The sequence below is a fragment of the Sturnira hondurensis genome, unplaced genomic scaffold (genome assembly GCF_014824575.4).
Source record: "Sturnira hondurensis isolate 20B ecotype Veracruz unplaced genomic scaffold, ASM1482457v3 Scaffold0018493, whole genome shotgun sequence".
Taxonomy (NCBI): Eukaryota; Metazoa; Chordata; class Mammalia; order Chiroptera; family Phyllostomidae; genus Sturnira; species Sturnira hondurensis.
Window position 1 is genome coordinate 418,448 of NW_028091124.1, and position 26,775 is coordinate 445,222.

Sequence of the window (26,775 nt, forward strand, 5' to 3'; positions counted from 1 at the left end):
ATGGGCGCTCTGGGCCCGTGAGGGAGCCAACGCCGTAGTCCCCACCTCCAGGCCGAGGCCACTGAGGGAGAACTCCGCAGTGCTCACTCTTCTCGATCCCGAGATCGGAGGAACCGGAGTTTACAGGACCGGGCTTTTGGAGGCGCTGTTTCTTTTGGCTCCTCGGAGGCGCCGTAGGAGTCTCATGCGTCCTTAGCAACCGTCAGCGCGGGTTTCGCCACTCAAACTGACTGAATCCCGCCCATAGGCGCCAGTGATTGGCTCAGGAGGGCTGTCAATCACCGTGAACTGCTCTCTAATCGGCGGGGTGAGAGGAGACGAAGATCCTTTTCTGCGCGGCCGGGTGAAGCCTCCTTGGCCGGGAATCGGTCGTCAGCCCCAGGTGAGATGCCTACTCTCGGGGAGGCGGCCGGGGCTCCGCGGGGTCCGGTGTCCCGGGCCAACGCGGCCCTTGGATGAGCCAGCCAGAGCGCTGTATCCTCGCCGCTGCCGGCTCCCTTCTGTGAGTCTCTGGCCCGGTGGTGGCCCGCGGCTCTGCAGCCGTTTTCCCCGCGCCGCACCCCCGGGCCCAGCCGGGCCTCCCCGGTCCTCTTGTCTCCTAGGCTCGGCCCGGCCGGCACCCGTGCTCCCCTGGAGCTAGCTATGTGCGCTTTATCCATTGTTATCGCCTCTCCTCCGAGGAGCTGAGCTCCGGAACGGAGACCGAGTCTTGATCAGCTGTGGACGTTGCCCCGCAGTAGGAGCTTTCGGTAAATGTTTGCGGATGAATGCAGCCCACAGCTTCCCGGCATCTTCACTTGGCTGTCCCATGCACACCCTGCTTTCTCCTGTCTTTTGTCTTCACCCGTTTTTCTTTCCCAGAGAATGGCAGTGGCCTGAGCTGAAACTGCGGATGTGGTCCTGATGCCTTTCGTTCTCTCACCTCATGGCCCTGTGAACTGATGGCAGTTCTGGGTCGCGTTTTCTCTACGGGTTCCCCGGCCATCTTTCTACCATCGCTTTAATTTAGGACCTCATAATTTCTTGCCTGGATTGCTTAACCTTCCTCTCCGCATCTCCCTCCGCCCTTGCTTGCCCCTGGAGTGATCTTTATAAAAGGTGCCTCTGGTCTTGCTGCTCCCAAGCGGGGAGCTCATTCTAGTCAGTCTTAGGGGTAAAATCCAGACGGCTCTGGCAGGCGGAGAGGCCCTGGGAGTTGGTGGGGCTGCTCCTACCTAAGGGCAGTGGGTGTCTCTGCCTTGGGAGGGGGCTGCCTGGAGGGCGTCTTCATCCTGCCTGTGCAGCCCTGGGGTGGTGGTGGGGGTGCTTGAGGAAGCCTTTGCCTTCACTCTGTGACAACAGCCATTATCCTGGGGTAGTTCAGGTGCCTTGACACAAGAAACAGAGACACAGGCTCAGCAGGGCTCTGACGGCCATAAAGTCCGTGTCTCCAAACCTGAGGTCCAGAGGAAGGCAGGTTTTAGGCTCACTGGTGGCTCCACGTGACATTCGTGCCACTTTGTCCTGTGCTGTCCACAGGTTGTTGGCTTCATCCACAGGCTGGCTGTGCTCTTGGTTGCACAGCAGTGGTGGAGCAGTGGAGCTATTTGCTTTCCCACTTGTGTTCTGGTGGCAGGAAGATGGTGACTTCTGGAAGGTCGCTGTCAGAGGAAGGAGTGCAGTTCCAGAAGCTCCCTGTAAACCTCTTCTGGCTTCTCTTAGGTCTGCCTGAGCTGGGTCCCTCCTGCCTTCTGGAATCAAAACTGGCAACAGGTGCAGGCTTACTCCGAGGCGACATGAGGGCCTCTCTGGGTTCAGGGTCCTGTGATAATCCCCCTTCACTCCGCCCCCGCATAGCCCTCCCGAAACCCCAGGCTGGCATTGCTTTAAAACAGCAACAACAACAAAAAACCTAGACCTGGACGTGCACCCATTTCTGGTTGCTGTTTGGCTCGGGATTCAACCTGAGGAAAGGAAGTGCTTGAAGGTGATGTGAGGTCAGACTCTGTGCTCGGAGACCAGAGGCCCTGGGAGGCTCTGGTGGGTCCCTGGGGTTCCCAGGGATGGACGTGCAGTGCTGAGCCGGCCCCCCAGGTAACACAGGCAGCACAGAGGGAGAAGAATGTGTCTTTCTTGCACCCCACATTTTGGTTTATCAATTTAGGACTATTTACCTCTTTTGGGGAAAGATGAAATTTCTTGCCTCTACCCTCCCTTCATGTTTCCTTCCCCATCTCCTGGTTCTTATTACTTTTAAAAAGTAAAGTTTTATAACAATTACAATGTATTCTGGAGAGTTTTAGTGCTTTTTTTTAACAAAGTAAGTTTTTGTAAGATTTACAGTGTACTCAAGTTGTAATCAAGTTTTCTGTGCTTTTGTCTGTGGGCTGGTCCTGGGAGTAGGAAAGTGTAGACACCCAGAGAAAGAAATATAAACTTGTGACAGGAAATGTTGCCACTTGAAGAAAAGCAACATATTCTGACGGTTTTATTATGATTTTCCTTTGTAGCTTCCTGTTCATTCAGCTGTTGCTGTTCAGGATCCCATGTTGGATATTTCATCTGTGTATAAAACATCTGTGAATTTTCCGCATATACCAGTTGATCTGTATAAAAGGATAAATGCAGTGTTACTTGTGGATTGTCACAGTAATGTGAGCCATTTAAACCCACCACTACCATTCGGAACCAAGGGGCCCTGAGCCACGGGGTCCTCACCAGGCCACCTAAATGACATATTTAGATTGGGGGACTCCTTTTGTAACTTGATCCCCCCCACTTACTATATGGCTGAGATTTACCCTTACTGTATATGTGACATTTGTCTTCACTCTGTGATTTATGACATGAATATTACCAGAATTTTCCATATGTTTTCTTGCTGGTGAATGTTTAGGGTGTGTGGTTTGCTTGTCTGTTTTGCAGTGTGAGCATGCTGCCCTGGATGTTCTGGTGTGACTTGCTGACCGCTGTGAGAGTCTCTGCAGGGTGTGAACACACAAGAGGGATGTGCTGTCAGAGTAGGCGATTGTGTGACTCAAATTGTTCCCACGGAGCCACATCTTTATCAGCGTTGGGTATTATCAGGATTTTTAATTTTTGCTGACTTAGTAGGTGTGAGGTCATCATGGTTTTGTTCACAAAGTTAAGCCTCTTGTCTTAGGGTCACTGGCCACCAGGGCTTCCTCTTCTGTGAGATTCTCATTTTTATCTCTTGTTCATTCTTCTGTCGGGATCTTTGTCTTTTAAATTTTTAATTATGGGCCTTTTAAAGTATCCTGGATATCAATTTTCTGTTGGTAATGTATGTCACAAATATCTTCTCCCAAGTTGTGGCTTAGTTTATTTTCTTTATGACATTTTTTGTGAATAGATATTTTCAACTTTAATGTTAAATTTATCAACCTTATTTTATAGCTAGAACTTCTCGTACCTTGTTTAAGAAAACTTTTTCAACCCAAAGGCTTGTAGGAAGTCTGGTTTTCTTCTAAAATCCGGTGTTTGATTTTCACAAACTAAGTCTGGCCCCGAGTGCTGGATTTTTACGTGATGTGTTGACGGTCACTGCTTCCCACCTGGACGGTGCGTTGCACCTGCACAAGGGGCAGAAGGTCCGTGTTGCCTCAGTGGAAGCAAACGGCCCCTCAGTCATGTGTCCCGTGTTCATACATGGTCAGGCTCCACACTGTTCCTTTGATCCATTTGGTCAGTCCTGCAGTCACATCACTACGATGACACAGTGGCACGATGTCTGGTGGCCTGAGCACCCCACTGAGGGCCCCGGCCTGTGGGTTTATTTCTCTGTTGTTGAGCATGCTCATTTTTACCTCCCCAGATACTTCTTCCTCTCCATTCCCTCCCTAGCAGGTGTCAGGTTAGCTCCGTCTGGGTCTCTCAGCTCCTCTCTGGTATTTTTATGTTCTTGTTTCTGTGTGGCATTCCAGGCTCTTTATTCAAATATATCTCCCAATGCACGAGTTTTCTGTTCAACTCTAACTAACTACATGCCTGCTTTACCCATCGCTGACATTGAAAATGAACTCTGTTGAGATAAAACTTGTAGACAATGCAATGCCCCCAGCTGGGCGAGCTTTGAGATGCGTACGGTATGCTGGCACAACCGGGGACACGTTGGAGGATGTTTCCGTCACCCTAAGAATTTCCTCTGCTCTTTCTCAGCTGCCCCGCTGGCCCCCCACTGCTGCCCTGAAGTAGCACTGTGTGGCTTCCTGTCCCTGGGAATGAGGGCCGTCCTTTCCGGCGTGTGGCGGCAGAGGGGCTGTGAGCTCAGCGTTCTCCACAAATGTTGTCAAGGGCTCACTTGCTGTCACTGCCAACAGGACTCCGCGTGTGCATGGGCTCTGTCTGCTGATCTGCCTTTCGACACCTGCCGGCGCTGCTCCCTGCTCCCTGCTCCCTGCTCCCTGCTCCGGGCAGTGTACGTTTGTTAGGAGGCCTGCGGACGTGCGCGTGCGCTCTGGGTCCCCAGTCGCCCAGCAGCAGCTGCCCGGCGTGGGTGCCTGTGCGCGTACACCCACCCACGGTCAGTGGGCGTCCGACTGCTCCACATCCCTGCCAGTGCTTCCTGTTTTCATTCTTTTTCTTCTCTGTTCTTTTCCGTTTTCGGCACCCCAGTGGCTGTGAGGCGACAGCTCATGGTGGGTTTAATGGGCGTTTCCCTAATGACTGGGGGGACGGACGTTCTCTTATGGGCTTCTTGGCGGTTTCTGTGCCTTCCTTGGTGACCTGTCTGGCCACCCCCTTTTCCTCCCACCTCTTAAAAAGTGGTGTATTAATCCCAGAGTCCTTCGGACTTCCCACGTAGATGACTGTGCCTTCTGTGACCCGAGGCAGCTCTACGCCCTCCGTCTCAGTATGTTCCTTTTATTTCTTTTTCTTGCCTTGTGCACTGGCTTGGACCCCCACGAGGGCGTGAGTGGAAGAGGCTTGAGTGGCCTCCCCTCTCCCTGCCGACCTCAGGTGGAAGGTGCTCTGTCTCTCACAGTTTGGTGCTGCTGGCGCGGCGTTTCCCACCAGCCCCGGATGCAGAGCTGGGAGCGTTTTCTGGGTCCCCTTGGGGGGGGCGTGTCTTCTCGTGAGGGGGCGGGGTCAGATGCTGGTTTTGCATCAATCAGGGTGATAATGTGAGTTTTCTTCTGTAGCCACTTTGTGTGGTGGGTAACCTTGAATTGACTTTCAAACATTTCGCTGGCCCATCATTCCTGTAGCATGTTCTCCTTTCCACATCGCTCGAAGGGTTTGCCCGCACTTCGTTGGAGCCTTTTAAACCCATGCTCACCGGAGTTACCGGTCTGCACTGTTCTTCTCCCGCAGCACCTTTGTCTGGCTTCAGAGCCTGGGCTGGACCTGCTCCCTCTTCCTCATTTCTGGAAGGGTCTGTGAAGGGTCTGTGTGGTGTTGGTGCTGTTTCCTCCTCGAGTTTTCACCAGCGAAGCCTTCAGGTCCCTGTTTTCTTTGTGGGAAAGTGTGAATCACAAACACTTTTTCTAATACTAAAACTTAAAATTTCATTTCCCAAAAGCTTATATCTTTCAAAGTCTAGCTAGCCACATGAGAAACTCTTTCCTGCTCTCCTTTGTGACTTCGTATTCAGACTTTTAAAACTTATGCAGGTGTTCCCACTGCCGAATGTATTGCGCATCTAAATGCATGGTTTGCTTTCTGCGTGCGGTCACTGTGGTGGCTTCCTTGCCTGTGGAATGGGAAGAACGCGCATTTGGTTGCTCCTAATCTTTGGAAAACTGCAGGCCTGTGTGGAGGGTGTGTTGCTTCGGACAGGGTGGCTTTTGCCAGGGTCCGGGGGTGCTGCTGAATCAGGGCAGCCCTGGCCCTCATTAAAGGTTGCTGGCCACTTTGGGGAGCCTCGGGGGTGCTCTCCAGGCTCTTTCAGACAACTCACTCTAGCAGGCCTGGTTTCAGCACTTGTGTGTGGTGTGCACCTTTCGGAAGTTTCTCCTGCAGTCAGGTGGTGCAGGATGCCGTGGAGACAGTGCTCCGGATGAGATCTCATTCTGAGACAGCATGGTTGCTCATCCGGTCCGTGGAAATCTGTGTCTTAATTTTTCTGAAACTTTCTTCTTTTGTTCCTAAATTCATCTGGAATGAATTTTGTATATGGTAAGTCACAGGGGTCCGATTTTACCCCGTGTTGTTGTTGCCGGATACAAAATTACAAGTCAGGCTCACAGATTGGCCACAAAAGACACAGCCCTCCTATCCTGATGACCTGTGGCAGTGACCATGAAGCCAGGCTGGAGCTGGTGGGTGGCTCCCTTGGAGTCCCGTGCTGGACCATGACGGCGTGAGGAAAGCTGATCCCTTCCCTTCCCAGCAGCTCAGGTCTGTCCCATGTGGGGCCCACCTGCCCGCTGACACCTCATCTTCCTGCAGAGGCCACCCCTCAGCTTGTCCTTGGTCCGCATGTGTGCCTGAGTGTGTGCTGGAGCAGGAGGGCTTATGGGGGCAGAGGCCGGGGCAGGTGTGGGAGCTCGGTGGGGAGCTCTGGGGTCATCATCCCCAGGAGGTGGTCTAGAAGATAGGGTGCAGGCTCTGGGGAGCTCGCCGCCCAGGCCCTGGGGCTCCTTGTTCCGTCAGGCCCCGGCCCAGCCTCCCGGACGGCTGGTCAGTCCTGCAGGTATGTAAGGTGTCACTGTCCGGGGAACCCAGGGCAGGGCATGTGGGGTTTTTCTTATTTTTTTTTTATATCTGCATGGAAATCTACAAGTGTCTAAAAAATAAAAACTTAAAAACGTAAACCTCCGGTGTGGGCCCATCTCTGGACCTCAGCCTTGGCCTCACATCACTGTGCTTTGGAAGCTGTGTGGGCGGCGCTGCACATGGCTCTGGTCGGACCACTCAGCCGTGGCCTCCGCAACGCTGCTCTCAACCTGGGAGCGTCTTGAGTCTGTTCGACCTGGACCCACGGCCCTCTCCCATCCTGGTCTGTCTCTCTCTCTCTCCTTCCCCGCCTCTTCCTGTGCAGGCCTTGGAAGGGCGCCTTTTAGCAGGACTTCAGTCTGACTCCCCGCAGGTGGTGGGTCCCGACTCAAAGAGCAGGTGGGTGTGTGAGTCTTACGGGGCCAAAGTCAATGCCGCCTTGGGAGGGATTAGGTGGCTACACTGTCTTTACACACTTGCAGTGCAGGTGCTGAGCGGGGTCCCCCTGTCTTGTAGTTGGCGGTTGTCCCACGGCCCGCTGGCTCCCGATGGAGGACAGAGGCCCGCCAACCCTGGAAGAGGAGCAGAGGAGCCAGTGTGGGGGCGGGCCCTTGCCGGCACCCACCGAGGGCCCGGCTGCACAGACTTCTCCCCAGCCCAGCAAATCGGTGTCCTCAGCCCACAGACACCTGAGCAGAAGGAATGGGCTCGCAAAGCTCTGCCAGAGCAGGATGGCGCTCTCCGGTGACAGTCCCCATGTGGCCGTTGTAGGCGTCTGGTCCCTGTCCTTGCAGAGAAAGGCCCGGGCTTCGGCCCTGGCCCGCGCAGCACTGCAGGCCCTCCCTGCGGCGTCTGGTCTGTGAGACCCCTATGCAGGGAACGCTCCTTTTCAGGCCGTGGTTGGAATTCTCTTCCGCGTTTCAGGGCCAGAACTCTAGAGCCAGAGTTCTCTCTTGCTGCAGAGTGTGGAGAGTGCCGTTTTGGGCAGGGCGGCCTTGCAGTCGCGGTGCAGGTTTGCCGGCTTAGTTCAGCCAGTGCCCACTGACCACACACACAGAGACTCAGGCCCTTCCGGACCCGTGAGGGGACAGTAGGCAGGCAGGGACAGACACCCTCCTGACTGGGGCCGTGGGGGTGTCCAGGGGTGGCCTGGCAGCTGGGCCCACTGCCCACCCCTTCACTGACTTCTCCAAGTCAGCCAGAGCCCACAGCCCAGACACCCCTGGGCCCGGATACAGCGAGGAAGACTGTGTCACTCTGCCTTTGAGGAGCTTGTCCTCTGGAGGGGTTGGGCTCACAAGGGAGAGCCCTCCGGCCTGGCACGCTGGCCCAGGGCCAGGCCACTGGGCAGCAGAGGCAGGGCTGGCGCCACAGGGACTGTCTGGAGGCAGGAGGTAGAGCTGACCTTGGGACCGGCTGCCTCCAGAGAGGGAACCTGGGCAGCCACAGGGTTTCCGGTCCACTGTGGCCACTGACTGAGGAGGTGGGGGGCCCCTCAGTGAAAGACCGGGAGGGGACAGGGGATGACTCTGGTTTGGCTTTTGAGCTGCTGCAGGGAGGGGCAGCCCTTACTGAGATAGGGACAGCGCTGGAGCTGTGAGGGGAGCAGGGGTTCTTTGACTGATGGGAGGCCAGGCAGGGTGCGGTGCCGAAGGTGGGCGCTATAGGACCCTGAGTGGCTGGGGCGTCGTCCAGAGCAGACGTTCTGGAGGTGAGGGGTGACGGAAGGTGCAGCAGATCGGGGGGGAGGGGAGTGGAGACAGCAGGTAGCGCTTGAAGTGACAGGGCCATAGCTGGGCTGTGAGTCCTGGAACGACAGACACAGAAGAGCACCCCCTTGGCTGGGTGGGTGGTGGGGCCTCAGCGTCATTTGCACAGAGACGCTGGGTTCTCGGGGACACAGCCCTGCTGACAGTGGAGGCCCTGTGGGTGCTCAGCTGGACCCTGGGGCCCGTTCCGACACATCCGCGCATCCTTGGCCCAGAATGGACCCTGCAGGTTGACTTAGTCCTTTTGCAGGGTTTGGGAGTAAGGATGGGGCTTTGCGTATCTCAGCCTCGGGGTCTAAAGTTTCCTTTCCTTTTCTTTCCAGGAGACAGATGGAGCTCCTACTGTCTCTCATCACTGGCCGCCCAAAACATCTGCACGGGGAAAGTGCCATGTGCAGCCCTGGCTGAGCAGGCCAGCCTGGCCGCGCCCCCGGGCAGCACCTCCTGTTGCTCGCTGCTGCGCGGCTTGTCCTTGGCATGCTCCACGCCGCTGCTCCCAGCCCCTGCTGGCAACCCCAACAAGGCAGTCTTCACAGTTGACCCCAAGACCTCAGAGGTATTTGCTGCGCTTTGTGAGGCAGTCGTGGGTGTGGGGTCTGCACCTTGAACCCGTAACCTCATTCCGAGGTGTTTGTGCATCTTAAGTGCAATTCGAAAGACGTTTGGTTTTACCTGTATAGTAACGAAAGAGATGAATTTGGAGATCTAACATGGCTGTCGGACTCACTGAATCCTGGTGTCAGGAAGGAGGCTTGGGGACAGGAGGAGCCAGTTGTTACTCGTGCTTGCTAGGGTTGGTGGAACAGAACTGAGAGTGGCATGTGTCAGTGTGGACGCACACTCGTTGCAAAGACCTGAAACTGCGGGAGGGGTGGTGTGTGTTCGTTGCTGCCTCGTGGTCTTGATGACATGCCCATCCTAGCAGGTGAAGGGCTCATGGCCTGGGCACTGACCGGGGGCTTCTCGTTTCCACTCGGTGGAGACACAGAGGTCCCGAGGGTGTCACTGTGTGAGCACGTCCAGGTGGTCGGAAGAGGAAGGCCCTCCCTGCCCGGTGGGTGCCCAGGAGTGAGAGATGCTGCTACTGATGCGGGTGTCCTCTCCTGGCCACACACAGATCCTGGTTGCCAATGACAACGCTTGCTGGCTCCTGGGGTACAGCAGCCATGACCTGATTGGCCAGAAGCTCACGCAGTTCTTCCTGAAGCCGGACTGCGACGTGGTGGAAGCACTCAGTGAGGAGCACGTGGAAGCTGACGGCCATGCCGCCGTGGTGTTTGGCACAGTGGTGAGAGTGGGTGTGGGGGCTGGCCACCCGGTGGAGTATGCAGCAGGGGCTCAGCTGGGTGGCGCGGGCACACCGGAACAGAAGCTGCTGCTGCTGGCCGGGCGCTGCAAACCTGCGGGGACCACACCCGATTGGCTCCCCGAAGAGAAACATGCTTTCACTGTGTGGGGGCTGGGGGCCGGCAGGGCTGAAAAGGCTTCCTGGAGCTTTGCTCCTCCGGCCGGTGTGATGTGTCCAGCTTGGACTTCGACAGGTCAAACTGCATGTTTGATTCTGGGCCCTGAGCCTCAGGCCCTGGAGGAAGTGAGACAGGATCCACCACACCCAAAAATTGCCCATCTAGGGGACCGAGTGCTGAGAGGAGAAAGACGAAGACTTTCAGCACGTCTGTGTCTGTGTCTTTAAGAAACTGTGGACACTGCTAACAGTGACACCCGCTCCCCTGTTAGGACCCTCCCCAGAGGCCGTAGGGCCCAGTGTCAGGAACCTGGCCTGCGCTTTGGTTAATTTCTGAACATCAGGCAGTTGAGCTGAGCCTGAAGATGCCACCACATACCTGGAAGGGGTGGCCCTGGCGTGGGGGCAGCAGGTGCAGCCTGTCCTTGCCCACAGGTGGACATGGTGGGCCGAGGTGGGGAGCGGATCCCGGTGTCCGTGTGGATGAAGAGGGTGAAGCAGGAGCCCCGGCCGTGCTGCGTGGTCGTGCTGGAGCCCGTGGAGAGGGTCTCGGCCTGGGTCTCCTTCCAAAGTGACGTGAGTTTGCTGGGTCTCTCGGCTGCACGAGTGGGACTCTGCGCCTCCTCCCCCGTGTGTCACGGACTCTGCCCCGCCATGTGCCTCTGAGTTCTGAGGGGTCGGCCCCCATCTGCTGAGCCCCTAGCTCCTCGAGCTTCAGTTTCTGCCTGTGTAAGACCAGGACACAATCACAGCCACTCGCAGGTCGGCCCTCACACGGCCAGAAAACAATGTGCCTAAAGCCCTCAGGGCGGTGGCCCTGCACAGATAGCACTTGGGGGCGCTGGGTGTCTGCAGGCTGCCTCTAGCCAGTGGTTTTGGTCCTGGTGGCAGGAGGAGCCAGCTGTCACTAGCAGCTGGTGTGTGCCTCTGGAAGGAGGCACAGCTGGAAGACGTCACTGAGTTCAGTGACATTTGGAGCCAAAGTGCAAGGAGCTGCCATCACAAGGCTGGCTCTTTCGCCCAGGGCACCGTCACGTCCTGCGACAGCGTCTTTGCCCATCTGCACGGCTACGAGTGTGAGGGCGCGGTGGCCGGGCAGCGAGTCACAGACCTCATCCCCTCCCTGCAACTCCCTGCACCTGGCCAGGGCCTCCCACAGGTAGGGCTCAGCCACCTGCCCTGTCTTTCCTGGGGGCTTCAGGGAGGAGCAGGCTGCGGGGAGCTGGCTGGTCGGGCGCTCCCATCCCCAGTGGGCAAGTGAGGGACGGTCTAAGGCAGCAGAGCCCAGAGCTGGGTTGCATGAGGTGCCTTTCTTTCAGAACCTTAAGATTCAGAGGTCTGTTGGGAGAGCCAAGGATGGCACCACCTTCCCCCTGAGCTTAAAGCTGAAACCCAACCCCTGTGTGGAGGAGGCGGGAGCTGGCCAGGCGCCCGAGCCAGGCTTCTCAGCGTCCGTCTGGGTGTTTTTCACCATCAGCGGCCTCATCACGCTCCTGCCGGATGGGACCATCTACGGCATCAACCACAGCTTTGCGCTGATGCTGTTCGGTTATGGGCGGACCGAGCTCCTGGGCAAGGTGGGCCCCTGGGTGGCCCCTGGGGCGGAGCTGGTCTATGCCCACGGGGAGGGTGTATGTGGGCCCCAGGTCTGTGCTTCCTACTTCACGGCAGACAGGCAGCTGAGATGGATTCCCTGCTCACTTTTCTGGACCCCACATTGAGCAGACGCCAGGTTGTGACCCCCTGGATCATCCCCATGCCACGCCAGGAGGGGGAGGGGCCCTGGCCTTGAGGCCCCATCCTGAGCCAGTCTGGGACCCGGGTGTGTGTTGAGGCTGTGGGCATGGGCTATGCGCCCCAAGGCAGGGCTGGTCCGCATGCCCCTGACTGTCCTGGGGCTGTTGGGGGAGCCTGTCGCTTGGCCAGGCTTAGAGGAAGGTGTCTCTGTGGCCTTTTTGGGTTGAGCTTGCTCTCAGTTCCTTGAACATGGGAGGTGGATGTCTCTGCACACCAGGGCAGTGACTGCCCCATTTGGTCCAAGATTGCAGAGTGGTGCAGTCAGTTATTGCAAACAGACCGCCGCAGAGGGTGCGCACGTTGGCCCTCTGAGCGAGTGTCAGCTGGGACAGCCCATTCTGTTGCACATGAGGTTGGCTGGGGGTGGTGTCCCCCACCCCGGGCTCATAGTCCTGTTGAAGTTCATGGAGTCTTGGCATGATTTTTGGACGAGGGATTCCAGCAGGTCCCTTCAGGGGGTGTGTATGGGTTAGCACATGTTCTGGATTCCCTCGGCCAGGGGCCACCTGGGAGTGGGGGGCCGTATGTAAGTTCAGAGGAAGCACCTGGCCTTGCACCCCAGGGCCCGGCCCACGGCACTGAGGCCCCCGCCACGCGCTGGGGGCTGTGTTCTGCTGCCCAGGCCTTTGTGTCCTTTCATGGCAGGACACATGGAGCAGGGAGCATGCTGGCTGGGGCTCCCAGGCTGGGGCAAAGGCCACGTGTCTGCTCGGAGGAGGGCAGACAGCAGGGTCACTAGCTTCAGAGTGTGCTAATTTTATCTTTTTTACAAGAAAAAGGAGAGGAGCCGCAGATTCCACGATGAGGGTCAGGACCCTCAGGCCGTTCACAGGAGTTGGACCTCCTCGCCTCCTTCACCTGGGGGAGTGACCCCAGAGACCCAGACCCCTTATGCTCACTGCCCCCCCGAGGGATGGTGAGCAGTTCACGGGCCAGGGCTCTGGCGGGTCTGAGCGCCCCTGTCTGTTTTCTAGAACATCACCTTCCTGATCCCAGGTTTTTACCACCACATGGGCCTTGCGTGTGACAGCTCGTCACCCCTGCCAGACCTGGTCAGCCGCCTGGATGTGGACAGCCTGCATGGGCCTGGGGAGAGGCCCGGGCAACCCCTGCAGGGCTGGACCACCACTGATGGTGAGGCCCGGCCTTCCTCTCCTTGGGGGCCTGTCTGAGCCTCTGGGGGGTCAGCGGGTGGTGGGGGCAGGACTGAACGTGGGCTGGAGTCCTCTGTCTCTGCTGGTCCTTCAGTGTTTCCTGGCCGGGGACACGGGGCATGTCGGTGCCTTGTGTGTTATCAGACAGAGGAGGGCTGGGGGCTTCTCCATGTCCAGTGGGGGCAGAGAGCTCACGGCTCCTGCCTGGGAGGAACCCTGCCCTGGAACTTGGGGCTGCGGCACTCGGGCTTGAAGGAGTGGGGCCCGCAGCCTCCTGGGGGCTCACCTGCCCCGACCAGGTGCCCGGAGGAGCTGCACCGGGCTTTGCGGCTCCCAGATGCTTGTTGCTCTCAGTGGGCGACAGGCTGTGTATGGTTCTATGAGGGTCACAGGAGTCCAGTCGCAGGTCTGTGGGCGTCATCTTAGGGATGGCGGCTTTTACCCCGAGTCAGCGCACAGCCGTTGGAGGGCTGATGAGGGTCCTGCTCCGACTCCGGTGTCGCTGGGACTGTGCGGCCAAGTGCAGGCTGAGGACAGTGCAGCAGAGTGGGCGGAGGGTGCTGACCTGGACGGGGGGCCTATGCACCGGCCCGAGGTGACTGGGTCCAGGACAGTCCAGAATGTGAGGAGAAGGAGTGCACCCCCCCGCCCTCAAATGGAAAACACTCTTTTTCGCGGGGTTGCTGTGTCCAGGGGTTAGTGCCCCGCTCGCTGGTGACCCCTGCTGACTCCAGACAGGACGCCGCAGGCAGAGGGAAGCCAGGACACCGTCTCGGTAGCCCAGGCCCAAGAGGACACCAGAGGCCAGCTCCCTCCTGCCCTCATGGCCCAGCCCAGTCTGGGGTAAGTGCTCTGGGCCTGTGAGTTACCTGGGGCGGCCCCCACGTGGCCTGGACGGAAGTGTCCAGGCAGCGAATGCAAAGCACAGTCTCTGCAGATCACGTGACTCTGTCCTCTGTGTGTGTCCAGGCTGGTTTCTCCGCCTTCGCCGGGGTGCCCACTGGCGGTGCCACGAGCCCCCGACGCCTTGCTACCCTGGCTCACCCACAGAGGAGGGGCAGCTCTGCCCCAGCAGGGGCATGCTGTGGGCGCCCACGCAGGATCCCAGTGGGGGTGGGCGTGCTCTGCCCTGAGCCGTTCAGCGCCTGGACAGCTGCTGTGCCAGGAGGCAGTCGTGTGGCGAGGGTGCCGCACAGATGGGCCCAGCCCTTGTCTCAGTTGGCTGGTGAGGAGCCCAGTGGTCCATAGACTCCAGGCCCCAGGCTGAGGCCCTGGGCAGGCACGGGCAGCCGGATCCCCGGGTCCCCAGATCCCCATGCTCCATGGCTTCCTCACTTGGCAGTAGAGGAGGTGGAGGGGGAGAGGGTTGTCCCCACACTTCCTCCCTCCTCCTTGGCCGGAATTTGGTGACACAGTGGCACTGGCTGCTGGAGAGGGGCAGAGACCGAAGGGGCCTGCCCTCAGGCCCACATCCGAGGGGTCACCTGTGCTGCTTGGTGAGGGGACCTAGACCCTCCTGCCTCAGCTGCCTCCCGCAGAGGACCCACAGCTCCGAGGATGGCACGGGACTCGCGCCCAGCCTCACTGGGCAGGGGAGGTGGTGAGAAGCTGCTGCATCGAGGGGCACTGGTCCTTGTTGCCCCCGCCTCAGGCCCCCCAGCAGACTCCTGCTGTTCCTCCAAACTCTGCTCACTGTTCCCTCCCTCGTGGAGCCTGTTCTCGAGTGGGGTCTGTTGTCTTCTGTGCTTCTGTGAACCGCTGGTGTGTTTGTCACATTGCTGGCACATCTGCCCAGCGAGGCTGGGCATGGCTACATCCGTTGGTCTCGGTGCCGGTCTGGTGTGTACCCGGGGCTGGCACGGGGCCGACATGTGGGTGCTACTGTGGCCAGGCCACATGAGGGGAGTCTTGACCTAGGCCTCCCCACAGCCACCTGGCTCATTCGGTGGTGCCCTCTTCCTCGGTGGCCGCCCTATGCTGAGTGTGCTGTGGGCTCCACTCCAGCTCCAAGGGGTCAGTTAACCCCCGCACCAGACCCCTCTCGTCAGCCCACCTGGTCCTCCCCACTGGCCACAAGGCCAGATGGTATTGGTAGCCAGTCGCTGTCTAACTTCACACAGGGCCCAAGACACTCAGTCCCTCCCCCCACTGCTTGGCCCTCTGCGGGCCCTGCTCACTGGTGGACACCGCTGTCGGTGCCTGGACCTGGAGCCCAGCTTTCTCCGGCAGATCATAGCCAAACGTGCACTTGGATTGGGCAGTGTGCGGGTTGGCACTTTGTTTATTAACTTGGTTACAAAGTCTTGTATTTTTTTGTCGTATGTTTTTATTGTTAAATGCTTTGTGCTTGTTTCCAATGGGGGAAGTGCGTGTGATCTACGTTTCTGACTGGTGGCCCGTAACCTGTAGTGTACTTCCCAGGGCAGACAGCACCCCAGAAGGAAACCTGCCAGCCCAGGGACAGTCACCAACTGAGGGCCTGTGGGACGGTGTCCTGGAGGAGCAGGAGCAGGCAGCACCAAGAAGACACAGATGGGAGCTTTTGGGGGGAAGCAGGTCTGACTCAGGGGACACAAGACCATTTGCTTCCCGTGATGATTGTGAAGCTCTGACCCCAGCTGAGGGCAGGAGCAGGGGCGAGGTGTGTGGCCTGTCCCAGGAAGCGCAGCTGCGGGGCAGGGGTTTGAGCGCGGCCAGCCAGCCCAGCCATCAGGCGGACGTGGGGGTGCTGCCGGCAGGGCCGGGCCTCCCGCTGCTGCACCCTGGGCACCGGCCTGGGCACGGCACACCCCAGGGGCGCCCAGATGCAGCCCCTCGTCCGCCAGAGACAGCATGGCTCTCGCAGCCTGCTCTGGAGGAGCCGTGGCCAGGGATGCAGGAGGACAGGGAGGAGCTCCAGACCTGCTTACTGAAGGAACAGCTGTCCCAGTTGAGCTTTGGAGGACCTCAGGGTGTCCCCTCCGCTGAGCTGGCCCTGGCCAAGCGCGCCCCCTGCTCCGCTCCTGTGTCGCCCTGCGACCTGGGAGACGGGGACCCGCTCGGCCGCCGTGCGGGCAGCTCCTCAGCCTGCTACGCCCTCGCCACCGACCTCCCTGGCACCTCAGACGCAGCGGAGGCCCCAGAGGCCGATGGAGACACGTTTTCCTGGGACCACAAGGAGTTGTTTTTCAGCAAGTGGACAGACCGAACTTCTTCGGACTGTTCCTGTGCCTTGTCTGAATGCGTGGGGGCAGCTGCTCCTTCCCTGGCTGGCTCTGAGGTGGACGTGAGTGCTGGGCTCAGGCTGAGGGCTGAGGTTTTGGACGACAGGGAGTTGTCACTGCTAAGTGGCACCTATTCTGACTTTGGCGAGGGCCGGCGGTTCTGTGAGACCCATCTGGGCCTCCATGGGACAGAACCGTCTGCCGCCTTGGAGCAAGACGACGAGAGCAGCAGGGAGAGCCTTGGCGGCGCCCTCTCCAGGCTGCGCACCGCCCCCAGGGATGCACTCCCGTCAGAGGAGCCCGGGCTGAGCATCCAGGTCACCTCCACGCCTGTGAGAGAGTACAGCTTAGGAACGCCCGAGGCCCCCAGCCTACAGCCAGAGATCCAGGAGGGCACCTACACTGGGAGCTGCTGCCACCGAGACGGCTCCCTGCTGAGTACGTCCTGGGCAGGGGTGTCCTTCTCCCAGGGCTCGAGGGCAGAGGGACGGCTTCGAGGGCCTGAAGTCACCGTGTACCCACTGGACATTAGGGTTACTGTGCGCCCGCTGGGGCTGGAGGGGACTTGAGGAGATGTCTGGCCCTGTCCGCGCTCTGGGAGGGCACTGGGATCCCACCCCTGCACTGGCCCCTTGGGGCGGTTGTTTTACCTTTTTTTTTTTAGATTTTATTTATTTATTTTTAGACAGAGAGGGAGGGAGAGAAACATCACTGTGTGGTTGCCTCTCCTGCGCCCCATAATGGGACCTGGCCTGCAGCCCAGGCATGTGCCCTGACCGGGAATCGAACCAGCGACCTTTCAGTTTGCAGGCCAGCACTCAGTCCACTGAGCCACACCAGCCAGGGCGGTTTTACTTTCCTTTTAAAAATATTTTTCTAACTACTTAACAGGTCACGTTACTTTAGCCAGTCATTTATCGCTGGTTTTGTATTGTTGACTTCAAAGACTTCATTCCCAAACTCTAAAAACTTAATTTAAGTAATACATAAGTTACATTAAAAAATATTTGAAAATATAAACCTGAAGAAAGTAAAATCACCTGTCAACCCTGCTCCCCATAAAAACCACTTGTCTGGGTGCACGCCCAGGAGGCCATGTGAAAGCGTGTGGAGCTCTGTGTCAGTCCAGGGCCCGCAGCCAGCATGAGTTGGTTCCGCCGGGTTGTCCACATCCCTCCACCCGAGGCCCAGCCTGGGGGTCGTGAGTGTGAGGCCGTTTTCCCCGGTGCCCCCGCCCCCTGCCCCAGGCCCTCTGTGCAGTTCCATGCTGCCCAGGGGCGAGTGCTTGTTTGGTTACAACACCGTCATGATGCGGTCAGCGGAGGGCCATGCGCTCTCGCCCCTCAGGTGTGCAGTTCGAGGTGAAGCGGGTCGAGCTCCGAGGCCCTGCACCCCTGTTCTGCTGCTGGCTGGTGAAAGACCTTCTGCATGACCGCCAGACCTCGGCCACATGGACCCACCTGCTGCTGGCCAGCCCGCCCAGCGCCGTGCACCCCGTGTGTGAGCACCCCGGGCAGAGCCCAGGGGAGGTGGGTGCCTTCCCCTCAGCACTCTCTCTCTTCCTGTTTCCTTGGGGACTGGGGAAAAGTCTGTTTCTGGCTCTTTAACTGTCTTCTCATGTCCTGTGTATTAATCCACGTGTGGGATTTCAAATCCGTGAGTGCCCATGTGGTGGGGCATGAGCACACTCGTGTGTGTGCTAGTTTGGCTCTCAGGCGGGGTCCCCGTGGGCACAGAGGAGTAGGTCGCACGGGGCTCAGTGCTGCTGCCCACAGCTGCAGGGGCTGCTGGGTGACTCGCCTGCTGCCGCCTCCTCCTTTGGTCAAGTGTGACCCCTCAGACCTTCCTTCACTTGCACAGGTGCTCAGAAGCAGGCCATGGTTTGAGGAGCCCCCCAAGGCGGGGGAGCTGGAGGGGCTTGCGGCCTGCGAGGGCGCATACTCCCAGAAGTACAGCACACTGAGCCCGCTAGGCAGCGGGGCCTTTGGTTTTGTATGGACTGCACTGGACAGGGAACAGAATAAGGAGGTACGTGGGCCCTCAGAGGGGCTTGGGGTGTGTGGGATGCTGGGAGGCAGCCTCTCCCCACAGTGGACATGCTCAGCCCTGGCCATCCAGGTCGCTGCCTCGATGCACCGCGGACAGCACCGTGCCCTTTCCCATGCTGGACTAGACCCTTCAGGTCCTCCTCCCTGGCTGCGCCCTGGCTGTGCCCTGGCCGCTGGATTGGCCCTGGACCTGGGCCTGTTGGGAGGCGACTGGTAGTTGCCTGTGCATGCGATGTGGGGAATGGACATGGTGACAGGGCTGCTGGTCCCTGTGAACCCTGCCTAGAGTCCCGCGCCCAGCCTGCTGAGTGTCAGGAAGGCCGTGCCTGCTGGCATTGACCAGAGCCATGTGCCTGGGCTGGTGGTAGCTGGTCATACACCCAGGCATGTGCCCTGACCTGTGCCCGCCCCCGTTTCCAGCACCTTGCCAGAGCCCCTGTGGCTGTGTGATGGACGAGAGCTCCCCCATGGTCACGCCAGCGGTCACCCCTCTTCTGCGCCTGTCCCCTGGCCTTTTCCTTCACTCCTGTCACTGGGGCAGGACCCCCAGAGCAGGGGCAAGCACGGGCGTGCAAGGCACGGGCAGGCAAGGCACGGGCAGGCAAGGCACGAGCAGGCTGCCCACTGGTTCCCTGCCTGTCCCAGATGCCCCGCTTGTTTCTTGATGATGTCTTTTGTTTGAGGAGATTTCATCTCATTTTCAGCTCTCCGAGTTTTTTTCTGCTCCTTCTTAAGGAGCAGAAAAGGCAGGCCCAGAGACCGGGCCGTCTTTCTGGTGCCTTGGGTCTTTAATTTCTTTCAACCAGGTTGTGTCATTCTTGCTTCAGACTTGGTAAGACCCTCAGTTTTTGCAGCGTCCTTATCAGGAGAATGCGGCTGCTCAGTGCGGAGCTAGTCCCCCCTTTTCTTGCTCTTTGTCCCCGAGGATCATCTCAGGCTGCGCTCACAGGGAGCCTGGGCTGGGCAACAGGCACCTCTACTCCCAGCATCCAAACTCGCGCGCCTGCCGTCGGGGGCTCCCCCAACCCACAGTCCCCTGTCCCTGACAGGGGCCACCTCACCTGCTTGCCTCCTCCACTTCTCTGCGGGCCTGCACAGGCTACTGTGTCCACTGCCACCACTCACGCTGGCCTGAAGCTGTCACCCTCTTCCTCCCAATCGTGGTGACGGGTGATTGCACCTGCAGATGCTCCTCGAGGCTCTTCTCACCCCCACCCTGGGCCTGGTGCTGCCGCCACAGCCACGGGTGGTCCGCTCAGACCACGCCTGCCCTGCGGGGGGTGCGCCCCAGGGGCCCGGTTCTCTCACTTCCCCAGCCTCCTGCTGAGGGTGGGCTAGGCCTGGCCTGCAGTCCCACTCGCCCCTTGGCTCCTTCGGCTGCGTCCCGGGCACTCACTGCTGTTGCCGTCAGCAACGTGCAGGCCCGTCTCCGCTGCAGACAGCGCCTCCTTTCTGCCCCGCTGCCTCCCTTGCCTTGGCCCTGTGCTCAGCAGCCTTGCTGAGCTCTGATTCATCTCAGTCAGCATGGGTGACAGTTACCATTTTCTAGTTCTCGGGCTTCTAGTTCCGTTTTCTCTCCAGGACACAGAGTTGTCAGTTGGGGAAGCAGGGAGATGGGAGTTCTGGGGACTACAAGGTGGCCCCGTGTCCCCTGTGAGCCACCCTGGGCACCAGGCCCTGTGGGTGCTGGTGGAGGGCATGAGTGGCCTCTCCCTGCTGCTTTCCCCGCAGGTGGTGGTGAAGTTCATTAAGAAGGAGAAGGTGCTGGCTGACTGCTGGGTCATGGACGCCGAACTTGGAGAAGTCACCTTGGAGATTGCGGTCCTGTCCAGGGTGCGGCACCCCAACATCATCCAGGTGGGGCCCGGGCCCAGTTGCCCTGGAGGGGCCCACGGGGGCGTCCTGTGTGTGCCGTCGGAAGGCACCTGCAGGGCCGGACCCCACTCTGTTGCCCTAGGTCTTGGACGTGTTCGAGAACCAGGGCTTCTTCCAGCTGGTGATGGAGAAGCATGGCTCCGGGCTGGACCTCTTCGCCTTCATTGACCGCCACCCCAGCCTGGACGAGCCTCTGGCCAGCTACATCTTCCGACAGGTGATGTGGGCCCAAGCCATGCAGGGGGGGTGCGGGCTGGGGTGCTCGGTCCTGGAGGCTTCAGAGATCGGGGTTCACACGTGGTTCTCTCTGGGCTGCATCTGGCCTCCGGTTCCTGAGAAGAGAATTCTATGGTTGAAGTCGAGAGCAGGAAGGTGGGAAGGAAGGACAAGGCCGCCACCCTGGAGCAACTGGGGAGGTAGGCGCAGGGTTCGGGTCCATTTACAATTCTGGGATAGCCACCCCTCCTCTGGAAGGAACCCGCAGAGCCGGGAGACTGGGCCCTGCGGCCAATGCGGTTGATCGGGGTCCTTGCCCACCACTGGGTACCCATCGCCCGTCTGGCCGGCAGGGGTCTTTCTGGCGCTGACACTGGGAGGCCGATGGGGTCAGAGCAGGGAGCCTGTGCCTCCGAGGCCCGTGTGCAGCAGAGTGTGGATATGGACAAGGCCCATGTTCGCTCTTCGACTGTTTCCTGGAGGTGACTCCATTTCAGTGCGGTTCGGCTCCCCTAATTTGACATTCCTTCCTCAGCTGTAAACTTCCAGAAGTTTCTGGGTTTCTGAAATTTAGTGTCTGAGGCCTCTGCTTGTAAGCATCAGGCATCACGTGGTTCTGTGAAAAGAACATCATCTCCCCTCCTCCCACGTGGGAAAAGGTCACACGCTCGGTCGGCTTCCTTCCTGGCAGAGACCTGTTTCTGAAACTGCTGTGGCAGAAGCAGTGTCTGTCTGACGTGACAGCGGGAGTCACTTGGTAGAAGCTGCTGCTGTTGTTAGTTCTGGGGCTGCCGGCACAGGTAACTGTTGCGTTCGATACCCTGCAGCTTCCGTAAGACGCACAGTGAAGGGATCTGCAACGTCACAGAGCCGAGTTACCACATGTAACTGCACACTCACATTGCCTGTTGTCCGTGTGCTGCCAGCTGGGCCGGGGCTGGGTCTGTGACCAGCTCCCTGGCAGCTGTGGGCCCCAGGGCTGCGGCCAGCCAGTGCCCCGTCCAGGCTCAGGTGCCCTCGGCTTTTGTTGCTAACGAACCTGACGGAACTTCCTGGGCTCTGGTGACATGCGGTCTGTTCCTCGACTGGGCCCTGCTCTGCGCGCATACATGTGTCCACCTGTTTGTATACGTGTGTGTCAACATGCATGCATGTGCAGGTGCATGTGGTGTGCCAGTGTGTCTACTTGTAAATAGCTGGCATCTGTGTGTGTGTGTGTGTCCACGTGTGCATATGTGCACATTTACTCAATGTAAGTTGACCAGTCGGGCCTAGTCAACCTGCTTTGGGCTGCTGCTTCTGGTTCCGAGGTGTTTGTTTGAGGCTTGGTGCTTGGCGACAGCCGTGGGGCCCTGTGCCGGGGGCACAGCTGGTGTGCGACTCCCCAGTGCAGCCAGAACCCCAGTCTGCTTCAGCTGTGTGGGGCGGCCTCCGTTGGCCTCTGTCTGCAGGTCGGCAGCGTGGGCCACTCCGGGTCCAGGTGCACAGGGGCCTGCTGCGGGGGTTGCTGCGGTAACCTCACCCTTGCAGAGCATAGGCTGACGCCCTGGGCTTCTAGAGGCGGAGCCGTTTCCGGTGGAGTTGCTCTAAGCCTGTGTGGCTGGGAGGCCTGCACACAGTGAGGCAGGTGAGCCGGCCGCCGCTGCTCTGTGGGAAGCTGTGAGAGCCCTGGAGGAGGGGACTGGGGTTGGTGCTCCTGGGCCCACCTCTGCTCTCGAGCCATGGCTGAGCTCTGCTGCACCCACGGGCCGGACTCAGGCTTTCTCTGCGGTCCTGCCCATCAGCACCCACCCCTCCCTCACTGAAGAGCCACCGAGTGCGTCTGTGGCTTCTGCTTGTGGTCTGTGTCCCATCCCCGTGATTGTCGGGCGTGGGTGGTGGGGTAAGCACGTGCTGCTCGCGAAGTTTTTGTGAGTGGCGCAGGCACGAGAGGATGTGGGAGCCATGTGTTTGCGGGAGGAGGAGTGGGGCAGTGCAGGTGCAGAGCCCCAGGTCGGCTGCGTGGCCTGGAGCCATGGCTGCAATGCCGTTTCCGGCACCTGGACACATGAAGGGGCGGGTCTGGTGCTGTGTCTTTACCACAAGTAATGACGGTAGCGCCATTTTGAGAGTGACCCGTCCACACTGCCAGCTCGTGGGTGTGACGGGGCCAGCACGCCGCCTGGCAGTGCTTCACTCCCAGGCCAGTTGGGCCGTGTTCATGGCATCCAGCCGTCGTTCCTGTCACTGTTTTGTGACAAGTTAGGGCATGGTTCTGTCCTTTGTCATTGTCCTTCCTGTGTGGCCTGTCACTCTCTACTGTGAATGCGTGTTTTGCTTGAACTGCTTCGTAAAAGGCTCCGTGGCCTCCTGGTTCCAGCTGGTGTCGGCGGTGGGCTATCTGCGCTCGCAGAGCATCCTGCACCGGGACATCAAGGACGAGAACGTCGTCATCGCCGAGGACTTCACCGTCAAGCTCATAGACTTCGGCTCCGCCGCCTACCTGGAGAGGGGCAAACTGTTCTACACCTTTTGCGGGACGATCGAGTACTGTGCACCCGAAGTTCTCATGGGGAATCCGTACGTATCGCGCCACAGGGCCCCGTCCCCTGTGAGTTTGAGGCAGAGAAGCGGGTTCGGCTTGTGCGTCTTTGTGACGTTGGGGAAGTGAGGAGGCAGAGGAAGCGGGCGACGGGTACGGGTTCCTTCCCTGCGTCAATTTCTCGAATTTTGTTTATGCCTGCAGTTTTATACAGTTGAAAGTTAAGGAAAAGATCAAGGATCCCAGAAGATAAGATTCTCTAGATAAGCAAAGCTTATTAGTCGAGCTTATTTTTGTGGCGGGAGTAATAACTGGTTAAACACTGGGGGGCTCTACGCTGACAGCGGGGCCCACACAGAGAAGCACTGAGGCGCACGAGACCACACGGCTGCCGCGTCCCACTGTGGGAAGCAGGCCTCGGGGTGCTGCTGCCCGGTGTCTGCGTGGGAAGCTGGGAGCTGTGGGGCCTGGGCAGGTGAGCACAGGACCCCAATTGCTGCCCAGGTCACGTTCCATTTCAGAGTTGGGCAATGAGGGCTGCAGGCTGCTCCTGTCCAGTCCGAGGCCCTCCTGACCCACACGCTGGGCCCAGGAGCAGAATGGCTGGGGTCTCTGTCTGCAGTGGGCAGGAGGGGGCACTAAAGAAACTGTCCCCATCACCTCTGTGCACATCCAGAGCCACACAGTGACGTATTGAGGGAGATTGTCCACAAAGAGCCCTGGAGTTTCTTTTTTCTAAATTAAAAAACATTTTTTTATCCTCACCTGAAGACATGCTTATTGATTTGAGAGAGAGGGACAGAAACATCAGTGTGAGAGACAAGCACCAGCTAGTTGCCTCCTGTATGCACCCGACCAGGGACCAAACCCACGGCCTTGCTGGTGAGCAGCGTGACGCTCCCACCCACCGAGCTGCCAGCCAAGGCTGCAGTTTCTCACGGGCCAGACCTTGGTCGCCCTGACGTCTGAGCACCCGTGGCCATCACTTCGTCACTTGTTGGAGGGGCTGCATGTCCATGGGACAGTGACACGTGCTGCTGCCCCACCCCCACCCCGTGCCTTGGACCTGCGCAGGGCCCTGCCCCCCAAGGGCCCCCCGAGGGAGCCACTCCAGCCCTCTCCTTGCCAGCTGGACCGCAGGCGTCCTTGGCCCTGCATGCTCTCCTGTCTCACGGGCCTAAGGGTTTCTGAGCTCGGGTTCTAGATCCCTCCTTGGCAGCACTGCTTCCTCTCTCATGTTCCTGTCCATGCACTCCAGGGCTTAGCAAGCCGCGGCCCTGGCCCGTCGCCTCCGCTTGTTCTCCTGAATGCGCTTCTCTGGCCGCCGAGCACCGCAGCCTCCTCGTGGCTGTGGCTGCTGTGCAGCCGAGGGGGGGCAGCGGCAGAGGCCACCCGGCCCACACGTTGACTCTTGGGCCCTTTTGGCCATTATCCGCCCCTGTTCTACTCTGTTGGATTTTTCTCTTCGGCCTTCCGAACTCTTAAAATCTGTTTCTATAAAACTGAGATGACCCAAAAGCAGAAAGCGCCAAACCTGGTGTTCCTGCTGCAGCCGCCGCAGCCCTCACTCGCGGTTCCCTGAGGCCTGTCCTTGCGACGCCCCCACTCGGCCACACAGGCCCGACTGCTGCTCTGTGACAGGGTGTCCTTGATGGCAGAAGGCTCTGGCCTGGGCCTGTTGCTCACTCACCAGTNTGGCCCATCGCCTCCGCTTGTTCTCCTGAATGCGCTTCTCTGGCCGCCGAGCACTGCAGCCTCCTCGTGGCTGTGGCTGCCGTGCAGCTGAGGGGGGGCAGCGGCAGAGGCCACCCGGCCCGCACGTTGACTCTTGGGCCCTTTTGGCCATTATCCGCCCCTGTTCTACTCTGTTGGATTTTTCTCTTCGGCCTTCTGAACTCTTAAAATCTGTTTCTATAAAACTGAGATGACCCAAAAGCAGAAAGCGCCAAACCTGGTGTTCCTGCTGCAGCCGCCGCAGCCCTCACTCGCGGTTCCCTGAGGCCTGTCCTTGCGACGCCCCCACTCGGCCACACAGGCCCGACTGCTGCTCTGTGACAGGGTGTCCTTGATGGCAGAAGGCTCTGGCCTGGGCCTGTTGCTCACTCACCAGTTTCTCTCAGCTGCCTTGTCTAAACTTGTGGGCTCACAAAATGCTTCCCACACCCACTCTGTGGGCCAGATTACACCCCGAGTTGAGGACCCGAGTGGCCAACTGGGCACTCAGACAGCACTGGGCATGTGCAGGTCAGGCAGCCCAACTCCAGGCCCCCCTTGGGCAGCAGCTTCAGCCTCACCTCCTCTCTGTGAGACCCATGGTGTTTATCTTGCCATCGTGCGGATTGGGGCTGAACTGTGTAAGGGCCTGGTGGCCACGTCTCCTGGTGTCCAGAGCGTGGGGGCTGGGCGGAGGGTGTTTCTGACGTCAGGAGACAGGAGTAACGGCGATGTCCGGTGTCTCCTCCCCAGAGCTGCTCCCTGTGGGCACCTTCTGGTTCACCTTCTCTGCCCCTGAAGGGGCCATCTTACTTGTCATGAAGGGCTCCCACCTGTACCGGTCTCTCCCTGAGTGTTTCTGAGGGGCGCCCTGTTCTGGAGCCGCCTGTGCTCCCCGTGGCCGTTGCCTCCAGGAAGCCCCCACCCCAGGCGGGCGCCGTCCCTGCTACCTCGTGCTGGGCGCGTTGTCCGGTCCTGCATCAGCCTCAGCTGATGCAGCGCCGAGGCTTTGCATCCCCCGCCTCCCCCAGTGTGTGCTGCCAGGCTGGGGCAGACGGGAGGACGTGAAGCCCATGGCCAGGAGTGCTGCGAGCGAGTGTCACTGGGCACCATCTCGGGGGACAGGACTCAGGCTCACGTGCCTTGACTGAGCCCCCTTCTGTGGCAGCTACGAGGGGCCGGAGCTGGAGATGTGGTCGCTGGGAGTCACACTGTACACGCTCATCTTTGAGGAGAACCCCTTCTGTGAGGTGGAGGAGACCATGGAGGCCACGCTCAACCCCCCGTACCTGGTGTCAGAAGGTGAGAGGGCCGCAGCCAGCTCCCCCCGCTCCCCATCTCCCTTGGTCTCTGTGGAAACAGATGGCCACGCCCTCTGCCGTCCCATCTCCCTTGTGCCTTGGTCCTCGCAGAAGGACGCGTGGGATCAGACTTAGAAATGTGGAGACAGCTCTCTTGCTGTGAGCACCCCCTTCCGGCACCAGGGTGGGTCTTTGGGTAGGACCTTAGCGCTTGTGGGCCTGGCTTTGGCAGTGACCATCAGTGGGGAGGGGCTGTGGAGGGACCTGACCCCCAGCCACTCCTCTGTCACACCCCAAGCTCCCCACGGGCCAGCATCACGAGCTTCTGCAGTGAATGCTGGCGCAAGGAGGCGGATGTGGGTCTGCTGGCCGGGAAGGATGGCCTGATCTGCAGCCACCCCCAGGGCTCTGGGGTACCCTAACCATAACGTTCTGCGATTGCGTGGACATCAGTTATTGTTACGAGTACCAAGAGGACGAGTGTCTGTGCACGAGGCTTGTGCCTTGGTACTTTGTTTGGGTCGCAATCTTGCGTCTCCGTCAGCTCAGGCGGCCGGGACACTCACTGCAGATGAGGCGCTCAAACCACAGCCATTTGCTTCCTGCTCTGGAGGCTGGGCGTCCAAGGTTCAGGCGCTGTGGGGTCAGCGCCTGGTCAGAGCCTCTTCCTGTCCACGGCCTGTGGCCTGTCCTGTGGATCCTCACGTGGCAGATGGATGGAATAAGCTTCCTGGCCTCCCTTCTCAGGAGGGCCAAGTCCCATCCCGGGTGCCCCACCCTCAAGGCCTCGTCTAAGAACGCTGTCACCTCCCAGAGGCCCTGCCCCTCTGACCACGGGGTCAGAGCTGCAGCACCTGGGTCTGAGGGGTTGTGGTCACGCCACAGCTGCCCAGGAGGACTGCGGGGCTCAGCCAACTTCTGATTCTAGGACCCCTGCCGGCTGCCTCCCTCCCCTCTGTCACACGCATCCCATCACTCTTGGCTCTGCACAGCCACAGCCCCCAAGCACAGGCCATGGGTTGGGACCTCTGTGTGATGGGGCAGGGTCTCCAACAC

At 59.4% G+C, this 26,775-nt stretch overlaps 1 protein-coding gene across 6 annotated transcripts in view; it reads left to right on the forward strand.

Annotated features, from left to right (window-relative positions):
• Positions 1 to 140: 140 nt before the first annotated feature.
• PASK (PAS domain containing serine/threonine kinase) overlaps positions 141 to 26,775 on the forward strand; it is a 27,943-nt gene continuing 1,308 nt past the window's right edge. For 2 of the 6 annotated variants that reach the window (XM_037069275.1, XM_037069280.1), the window contains exons 1-17: positions 141 to 382; positions 6,983 to 7,056; positions 7,174 to 7,401; positions 8,750 to 8,982; positions 9,544 to 9,714; positions 10,327 to 10,467; positions 10,916 to 11,050; positions 11,211 to 11,468; positions 12,663 to 12,822; positions 13,577 to 13,685; positions 15,264 to 16,483; positions 17,393 to 17,574; positions 17,906 to 18,073; positions 19,825 to 19,950; positions 20,051 to 20,185; positions 22,544 to 22,743; positions 25,587 to 25,720. In XM_037069275.1, the coding sequence (XP_036925170.1) occupies positions 7,206 to 7,401; positions 8,750 to 8,982; positions 9,544 to 9,714; positions 10,327 to 10,467; positions 10,916 to 11,050; positions 11,211 to 11,468; positions 12,663 to 12,822; positions 13,577 to 13,685; positions 15,264 to 16,483; positions 17,393 to 17,574; positions 17,906 to 18,073; positions 19,825 to 19,950; positions 20,051 to 20,185; positions 22,544 to 22,743; positions 25,587 to 25,720 (3,568 nt within the window). In that variant the 5' untranslated portion in view covers positions 141 to 382; positions 6,983 to 7,056; positions 7,174 to 7,205. The other 4 variants (XM_037069278.1, XM_037069279.1, XM_037069277.1 and 1 more) reach the window with 4 other exon arrangements.